Below are 9,113 nucleotides of genomic sequence, written 5' to 3'. Positions count from 1 at the left end.
GGTCCTGTCCCTTTTAAGCCCTTGGAGCTGTTGCTAGCCGTGGCTTAGTGGGGTCCCCATCCTTTCAACTGGCTGTTCGGCAAATTGAGAGCTTGCTATTAGGCTGCTAATTAAAGGCACTTCATTAGCAGCAGGGGAGGCAGCTCCTGGCCGCAGCAAAATTGGATTCCTCTGAGCTGCCGTGAGCCGAGACTCTCCTCTCTGGGGCTGGGGGCTGTGCCCCTCCGTGTTCGAGGGAGGCAGCTGCCCTGAGCCATGGCCATGCGGGTACCAGCCCTTCTACCTGAGTCGCAGAGGATGGGGCACATCTGCCCCACAGGTCTGACAGGGTGGGAGGGGGGCTGGGGGGCTGATGGGGGTGTTGGGTGATGTGGGGCTGCCCCATCGTCCCCAGCCTCGAGGGTGAAGCAGGGATGCTACCCTGCTTACGGTTCCCTGGGCCACCCCCATTTGGAGGGGACATGCGGGAGCTCTCAACGGTGGCAGAGCATCACATCGGTGGGCCCGCTGTCCCCAGGCCTGGCCATGGCCCCTCGGCGGGCTGGGCAGCCCGGAGGTACCGGCCTGCCTCTGCCCCCCCACCCCCGGCGCGGGGGGAGGCCCCCGGACTCCTCCTCCGGCCTCCCAGGCGCCTCCAATGAGCCCCGGGGCACCCAGGCTGCTTGCCCTGCCCTGCCCTGCCCTGCCTTTCCTTCCCTCTCCCTCTCCTTCCATCTAAAAATGGAAGAGACGAGCCAGCCCGCCGGACTGTGGCTGCCTTCTTCCCCCCGTCCTCCTCCCTCCCCCCGCTCCGGCTGCCGCCTCGCCCCGACCGTCGAGAAAGGGACCCCGCAGCCCGGCGGGGACATCAGTGGGGTGAGCTCCCTGCGGGCTGGGGGGCTGCCCCACGGTGCCCCCCCCCAGCCCCTGACCTGACACCCCCCCCCGCCCCTTTCCCGGCTCGGGATTCCTGGTGGGATTAGCGGGGATTTGCTGTGCGTGAGCCGGGAGCTGCTGCGTGCTACGGATCTGGCTACCGTGCTGGGGGGGCTGCGGGGAGGGCCGGGGTGCGCTCCCTGCTGCGGGGCTGAGGTCTGGGTGCTGGGACGCGGGGCTGCTCCCGGGGGACGCAGACCCACCCGCACCCCGTCACAGCCCCGTTACTGTGGGGCCATGGGACGCTTACTGCTCCGGGGGAGACAGTCGGGTGCAGCACCCAGGGGTGCCCCTGCGGCTATGGGGGGGGGACACCTAAATGCCCCTTGGGTCCTGCTGGACACCCCGATCCCGGGGTGGGCTGGTCTCAATCCCCCGGGATGGGTCGGGGCTGCAGGGTGTCCCTCCGCAGCCGTCGGCTCCCCGCAGTGAGGTCCCCCCTGCAGCTGGAGCAGGCGATGGAGGCACTGGTTAGGGCAAGGGTCTAGGAGGCCGGTGCGTGTGGCGTTTTGGGGACCCGTCGTGGGGAACTGCACCTTTCAGCAGCTCTGGGCTTCCCAGGCAGGGAGGTATGCGCAGGGCAGCTCGCAAGCAGCGCCATTTGGGTGCCCCTGTCTATGGGAGGGGATGGGTGTCTCTCCCTCCTCTGCCTGCCCCTTTCTGCCGGCTGCCCCCTCCCAGGCCAGGGTCAGGGGTGCTGGGGCCAGGCAGCGGGGCCAAACAGCCTGAGCTGGGCCACCACCAGAGTAAAGCCTCATGCCGCAGCCACGAGACCGGCCACGGGGAAGTCGGATCGGCTGGGCTGGGTGCTGGGCAGTTGCATGAAGCAGTGCGCAGCACAGGGCTCCGCTGCACTGGGGTCTTTGCTCTGGGACAAGGAGATCCCTGCTAGAAAAGGGGCAGTGACCCAATGCAGCTCATGCCGTGTGTGACCTTGGCCCCTGGCTCTGCCGGCGGGGCTGTGCTGATCCCTCCTCCTCTCTCCCAGCACCTCACCTTCCCCCTGCTGTCAGTCACTCTCCTGGTGTCCTTCGGCTCCTCCATGCTCTATGGCTACAACCTGGCCGTGGTGAACTCGCCGGCGGCGGTAAGGGAGGGCCGGACTCTCCGGGAGCAGGCGAAGGGCTCTGCGTCCCTCCCGGGGAGGGTGGAGGGACCGCTACCTGGCAGCCCCACATCAAAATGCTGGCATTTCCCTTGGGCAGTTGCCCACAGAGAGCAGCCCAAGGAGAGGGATGGCATGGGAGGGAGATGGGATTCTGTGTTCTTGTACCCCCCCGAACTGGTGCCCCCTGGAAGACAGGAGCTGGGGAAAGCTCCCCACGACCTCCTTGCTCCAGCTCCAGCTGTGCCTGCGGCATCTCTAAGTTGTCCTTAAACCCCTCCGGTGCTGAGGCTGGCTAAGCAACCCGACCAGCACATCCCAGTCATCACCAGTCATGTTCGGCCCTGCATCTCTTGCAATGCTGTTAAACCCATGGCATTTTCTCTATGGGGCCTGTTTTCCCCTGTCTTCCCCTTTCTCCCAACGCCTTTGGTGCCCGTGTGTCTCTCTCTCTGCCCCGCAGCACATAAAGGCTTTCTACAATGCCACGTGGTCCCAGCGGTACGGGCACAGGCTGACTCCCGGCCTCCTGACCCTTCTCTACTCCCTGACCGTCTCCATCTTTGCCCTGGGCGGGCTGGTGGGCTCCTTGCTGGTGGGGGTGCTGGTGAAGCGGTATGGCAGGTAAGGGGGTGGCATGGGGTGGGGTGGTCGAGGGATGGGATGGGGCTGGAGGGGCTGCCCTGCTGCTTGTGCCCTGCTAGGAATGGCACGCTGAGCCGCAGTGCTCTCCTCGTCCTACTGGCTGGTGGCTTCATGGGTTTCAGCCGGGAGCTGGGGTCCCCTGAGATGGTGATTGTCGGCCGCTCCATCACGGGGCTCCACTCAGGTAGGTACTGTGGGGCTGTGCGTGGCCCCTTCCTCATGGCTCGGTCCCCTACAGCCCATTCCCAGGGGGCTGGAGAAGATTTCATATCCCCCATGGCCACAGGCTCTGTGGTGGGGGGTCTCCATGGGGCAGACAGGTCCACTTCCCTGGCCATAGGGTCCCCACTGTGGATGGTGCTGGGCATGGGAGGAGATGCACTGAGGTTCTGGCTGGGCACCCTTCTGGCTGCCTCTCCATCCTGGTCCCTCCTGTCCTGCCCAGGTATCTGTCTCAGCGTGGTGCCCCTCTACCTGGGAGAAATCGCCCCCAAGAACCTGCGGGGTTTCCTGGGCCTCATGCCCAGCATCTTCATTTGCCTGGGGGTTTTCTTCGCGCAAGTCCTGGGCCTCCCAGAGCTGCTGGGTGAGGTGAGCACAATACCCCAGCCCATGCGTGCTGGACCCTGCTCTGCCCTCCCCAAGACATGTCCTGTTTTGACTCCTCTCAGGACAGGTTCTGGCCCCTTTTCCTGTCCGTGGTGGTCGTTCCTGCCTTCCTCCAGCTCCTGCTGCTACACTGCTTCCCCGAGAGCCCACGGTACCTGCTGATAGAGAGGAACGACGTCTGCGGGGCCACTGAGGGTGAGGGGTTGTCCTGGGGTGGGGACTGGCTCTGGGAGGTGCTGGATGCTGGTCCAAGGTCTCCTGAGACCAAGGTGCATCCTCACAGCATCCTTGCAGCATCCTTTCACACCCAGACCTGACAGTCCACCGTAGTCCTTATGGTTCAGCCTTTCTCTTGTACCCAGTTGCGCCATAGCATTTCCAGGTTGCCCATCACCATGGTGTCAGGCATCTCCTCAGTTCCTATGGGTGCTCAGCCCCATGGGTCAGGGAGGTCCCCTGGGGAGGCTGAGCCAGGGCAGAGCCAAGACCCTGCCCTGTGCTATACCTATGAGCATCCACCCTGCGATGGGGATACGTGGGCCCGTGACCCCCGCTCTCCCCACAGCGCTGCGCCGGTTCCTGGGCACACCTGACGTGCAGGATGTGATCGAGGAGATGAAGGAGGAGCAGCGGTCGCTCTCCTCTGTGGAGATGGTCTCCGTCTGGCAGCTGCTGCGAGACCGCTCCGTCCGCTGGCAAACCCTCTCGGTGGTGGTGGTGAACGCCGGCATGCAGCTCTCGGGGATCGATGCTGTAAGCCCTGGGGGGTCGTCACCCCAGGACCCAGCTCTGCAGAGGCTGAGCTGAGACCTGGCAGCTCATTTCACCAAGTGCCCCATGGCTCCATCCCCCCAGCTCACGCTAAGTCCCCTCCTCGGCAGATCTGGTTTTACACCAACACCATCTTTGAGAACGCCGGGATCCCCGTGTCCCAGATCCCCTACACCACTGTGGCCACTGGCGCCATTGAAGTTGTCGCGGGGCTGATCGGGGTGAGTGATGGACGGACAGACAGAGGCAGCCCCTCAGTGCCAGGATGGGTGCTGGATGGACCCCCCCCCCCCAAATTCCATCCATACCACAGCTCAGCCCCTTTGCTGGGGGCAGAGTGTTTGGCAGGGAAACGGGGTGGGGAGATGGGATGAGAGGGGCTCAATTTGTTGGGTCACATATAGGAGGGGTGGGAGAATTATGGGGGAGACACCAGGCAAGGAGCAGGTTGGGGGTGATGGAGGGGGCTAAGTGGTTCCTTCCGGCTCCCGATTTCATTGTCACTCCATCAGCAGAGCCACATGTCCCCATCTGGCCCGCCCCCAGCCAAGCACCGGCCTGGCCCCGGGCTAGCCGCCCCGGCCCCCCCATCCAGGCCTCATTTAGCTGGAGAGTTAGCACTGGGCCAGGCAGATTTATGGCCCTCGTCCCATCTGCGAGTGTCACCTGGGGCTGGCCGGAGCCACCCGGCACTAAATCCACTCCCTGACAATTAGAGAGATGGATGGGGAGTGGCTTCTCCCAGAAAACCAGGGCTGAGTGGAGGGCTGCTCCCCTCGCCCCACAGCTCAACCCATAGCAGAGTGGGGCCCCCAAGTCACCCCCTTGCCCCTCTGAAGGGTGCCCCCTTCTCCACTGCCCCAGCCATGGGGCCGCCCCAGCCCCTGGCAGCCTCCCAGTGTGCAGCTGGATTGCTTGGGAGCAGCCCCGCAAACGGCCCCCGACGGACGCACCGAGATTGGTTATAAAATTACAGGCATTTGTTCTGCTGTCAATACCCTGCCTGCTCCAGCCACTGCCGCACTGCCTGCCCGCGCCCTGCCTTCTCTGCCCGCTGCCCCGCAAACACCCCGTGCCCAGCTTGGCACCTCTGCTCAGCGCCGGTGTGAATGTGGCCGTGGGGCCACCCCAGCCAGCCCAGACCCTGCACCCTAATGGGACTCTGCTACTGCCTGGTGCATGCTTATCCTGGGACCCCAGAGTCCTGGCTGTTTCAATGCCCTGGCCCCAACCCTGGAGCTCTGAGCTGGGGCTGCCCCCACCCCACCAGATGCCATCAGGAGCATCCTCCCACCTGCAGCTGGATCTGGGGTTCAGGGATGCCTCCACCCCGGTGGGAGCTCCTCACCACCCCGTCGGTCTCTGCTCTCCCTCGGCAGTGCTTCACCATTGAGAAGCTGGGCCGGCGGCCTCTCATCATCACCGGCTTCTGCGCCATGGGCATCTGCTCGGCCAGTATCACCATCTCCCTGCTGCTGCAGGTAGGGTCCAGCCACCACCACCGCTCTGGTCCACTGACGTGGCTGGGGCTGGAAGCCCTGGGTGCATTAACGAGGGCTGGGTGATGAAGGGATGGGTATCACCCCGGGGGAGGCAGTGTGCATGGTAATGAGAGGTGAGACAGCTCTTTCCAAGCAATGTTTTGCCTTCAAAGTTCAAGCTAAGGAAAATTCAGAGCAAAGAACAACAAAAAACCGAAATTCACGTGAGAAAAATCCTACCCCTTCTGGTCGCTTTTCTGCAGAAATAGTTGTCCCCAGGGAGGTGGCTGTGAAATACCAGGGGAAGTGGAGAGGTCTGCAGGGTCCTTCTGCTGCTGCCTGCTCCCAGGAGATGCTCCTACAGCTCTGGGGATGTCTCAGCATCACGAGATGCTGAGCTTTGCCCCACACATCCTGCATGGCCACCGTCCCCGAGGGCTGCCACCAAGCTAAGGGGCAGGCATGAGGCCCCATCCCAGGGACACTGGCTATGAAGCTCGGGGCCACCGCCCCGGCGGTGTCCCCAGGCCCTGTGTCCCCTTGCAGACCACCCTGCCCTGGATGCGCTATGTCGGCGTCACCTGCGTGGTCGGCATCATCGCCGGCTTCTGCATGGGACCAGGTGGGTCTGGGGCTGGCAGGACCGGAGGGTGGTGGGGCGGGAATGGGGGTCCCGGGGGACCAGGGGGCAGTGGGGTTTGCAGGCAGGTGGCAGGACCAGTACTCTGGCCCCTTCCCTGCAGCCAGGTCCTGGTTTATCATGCTGCACCCCACTAGCGAGACCTTGCCACAAGCCCCTCCAGCCCCATACTTCCATGGGGCATGCTCCACCTCCTCCTCCTCATCCGTGCTCCCGGGCCAAGCGGGGAGAAAGCCCTGGCAACCTTCACCAGATGTCTCTGGAGGTGTCACTGCTCCCATCACAGTGCAGCTGGAGACCATCGTCCTGCCCTTAACCAAGTGCGGTGTGAGAGCAGGCTCAAACAACGAGGAGTGAAACCTGGACTGGTTTACCCAGTTGATGTATTAGCAGAGCTGTTAGCAGATCTGTAATTCATCCTCAGCCCGGACTTTATTCACTGTAATTACATCTTTAATTAGGATTTTAATGGCTCATTGTTCACAAACAATGATGAATAGGAGTTTTAAAACAAAAAAATATATATCTCTATTCTGGGCGAGCTGTGAGTAAGAGTCCGTCGGGGCTCCACTCCTCCCTCACTTCTTAGCACTTTTTTTGGTTTATATTTTCCCTTGGAACATCTTCTATAAAGAGGTCCCAGTCAGCCCTGTCCCAGGCAGTGGGACCCCGGGCATGTCACCACATCAGATACTGTCCCCTGCCAGATCCCCATGTGCCCTGGGATGTACGGTGGACCTTGGATCCTGCCCTCCAGCAAAGGGACAGTCCTAGGTGCCAGGGCTGCCAGCTCAGTGACACATGGGAGGAAGGGCTGAGTCCTTCTAGGAGAAGTAGCCACAATCCATGTCCAGTTTTTAGTAGCCAGGTTGGCTTGGGCAATCATCTTCAGTCATTCTGGTTTTTTTCACTGTACATGGGAAAAGCCGGTTAGAAAATGACATTTCTGTGTCCCGTGGGAAATTCTAATGCTTGGAAATGTGGTTGCTTCTTTCCTGCCTAAATCAGCCACAGTGTCCGAGTCTTTAGCTAACCGATAGAAGGAACTTTTCTAAACAGTTTTGATAAAGGGAGGCTGGGAAGGGCGTTACGGAGGGCACCAGGAACATGTTTCTCTACGCCTGTGGTTTATATGAGATTTAATATATCAGGATTTAGGCAAATTATTGTAAAATGAGGATCCACATGAAATGTTCCACTTTGATACTGACTCAGTCTGAAACTTTCCAATCAAGTAACTTGTGAAATTGGCCTCAGCACCCAGCAAGGTGCAACTGTGGTATGGGACATCACTCACCCATGGAGATGGATCCCAAAGGGAGACCAAGAGCAGGACACTGGTCCACCCATTCCTGCAGTCCCTGTCTCCTCCAGCCCTCCCAGCACCACCACTTTTGACTTCAACCCATGGGTCTTGCTGGGCTCCAGCCCTTTGGCCACATGTCTGAGACGGGCAGGATCTGTCGACCCCAGGGGTGCCTGAGGCAGCCTGTCCCCTCGATCTGTCCCCTCCCTCTGCAGCTGGCATCCCCTTCCTCATGACAGCTGAGCTCTTCACGCAGTCGCACCGCCCGGCCGCCTACATTTTGGGGGGATCCCTCAACTGGCTCTGCAACTTCACCGTCGGCTTCATCTTCCCCTTCTTGCAGGTACCGGTCCGCAGGGGCTGTGGGAGGAGGAGGGGATGGACATGGCCCTGCTGCTCCCCCAGGACAGGATGCCAAGCCAGTCTTAACTCAAGGGATGTCCATGCTCCTGGCTCAGCTCAGTGCTGGCCGGAGCCAGCCCAGGGAGGGGTGACGGGAGGGGATGCTGCCTCGTGCCATGCCCAGCTCGGGGGTTCCTGGCTCTGTGCCCTGTCCCTGCTCTCTCGTTGTCCCCAGATAACAGCTGGTGCCTTTTGTTACCTGGTTTTCTGTGGCATCTGCCTGCTGGTGGCCCTGTACGTCTACCTTGTCGTCCCCGAGACCAAGAATAAAACCTTCATGGAGATCAGCCACATCTTCGCCACCCGCTGCTCCTTCCCCTTCATCCCAACCCACCTCATCGGGATGATGAAGCTCAATGGCTACGGGGCCTTGGAGAGCAGCTCCCTGGAGGGCTCGGGCTCCAGCCTGCCCTAACCTGCCCCCCGTCCCCGTGGGACCCCCGTCCCAGCTGGGCTGTGGGGGACGGGGGTGGCAGAGGGAAGTGAGGGCCAGTTTGCTCGGACTCAATCAGCTCTGTGTCTCCCAGGACATCTCTGGACCACACTGCAGCCTGTGCCCAGGATGAGCTCCGATGATGTGCCAGGGCTGCACTGACCGCTGCACATTGCCCCCGTGCTGGAAGGGATGCCCTCCCCCAGATAGGGGGACCTCCCGGGGGCAGGGTGTTCACAGTGCTCCTGGGCACACGGACTTGCCAAGAGCTGGCCGCAGAAGGTGTTCAATAAAGACCATTGCCTCCAGAGCTGGCATCTGGCAAGTGCAACCTGGGACGACAGTGAGCTGGAGTGTGCTGGCATGGGTGGATGCTTCTCCAGTGCCGGGGAGCAGCAGGATGGGTTGGAGGGCTTATCCCCCTCCCCACTGTGCCTGGCTGGGAAGTTCAGAGTCACCCCACGTTTCCTAGGATGGGTGGTCAGGGTGGCTCCTGGGCTCTTTCGTCTCACGCCACGTTGGTCGTGCAAACACAGGCTGAGTTGCAGAAAGGACATGGAGCAGCTCAGAGCTGGGGGTGACCATCCAGCCACCATGTGCCCCCCCCCAGCCTTCTGGCAGCCCCTCGCTGCCCAGCCCTGCATGCTGGCCCTGCAGAGAGTGCTCCCATGGGACCTCTGCACCCCATGAATTTCTGTGACCCCAGAGTGGTTTCCAAGCACAACCTCTCCCACATCTCTGACCTGGATCCTGTGGTGGGGGCTACCCTGTTTCCTGGGACTGCCATGGGCACACTCATGGCCCAG

At 61.8% G+C, this 9,113-nt stretch overlaps 1 protein-coding gene across 1 annotated transcript; it reads left to right on the top strand.

Annotated features, from left to right (window-relative positions):
- The first annotated feature begins 525 nt into the window (after positions 1-525).
- On the top strand, positions 526-8,289 carry LOC104261960 (solute carrier family 2, facilitated glucose transporter member 9-like). Its single transcript, XM_059821350.1, has 12 exons — positions 526-855; positions 1,904-2,002; positions 2,484-2,644; positions 2,725-2,849; positions 3,111-3,256; positions 3,337-3,469; positions 3,840-4,027; positions 4,156-4,266; positions 5,425-5,526; positions 6,073-6,148; positions 7,688-7,815; positions 8,050-8,289. Exons 1-12 carry the CDS (start codon positions 526-528, stop codon positions 8,287-8,289), a joined length of 1,839 nt encoding a protein of 612 aa, XP_059677333.1.
- The last annotated feature ends 824 nt before the right edge of the window (positions 8,290-9,113 follow it).

Source organism: Gavia stellata, chromosome 9 (assembly GCF_030936135.1).
Source record: "Gavia stellata isolate bGavSte3 chromosome 9, bGavSte3.hap2, whole genome shotgun sequence".
Taxonomy (NCBI): domain Eukaryota; kingdom Metazoa; phylum Chordata; class Aves; order Gaviiformes; family Gaviidae; genus Gavia; species Gavia stellata.
The sequence above is the reverse complement of the archived record's forward strand: the minus strand, read 5'-3'. Positions and strand labels throughout refer to the sequence as shown.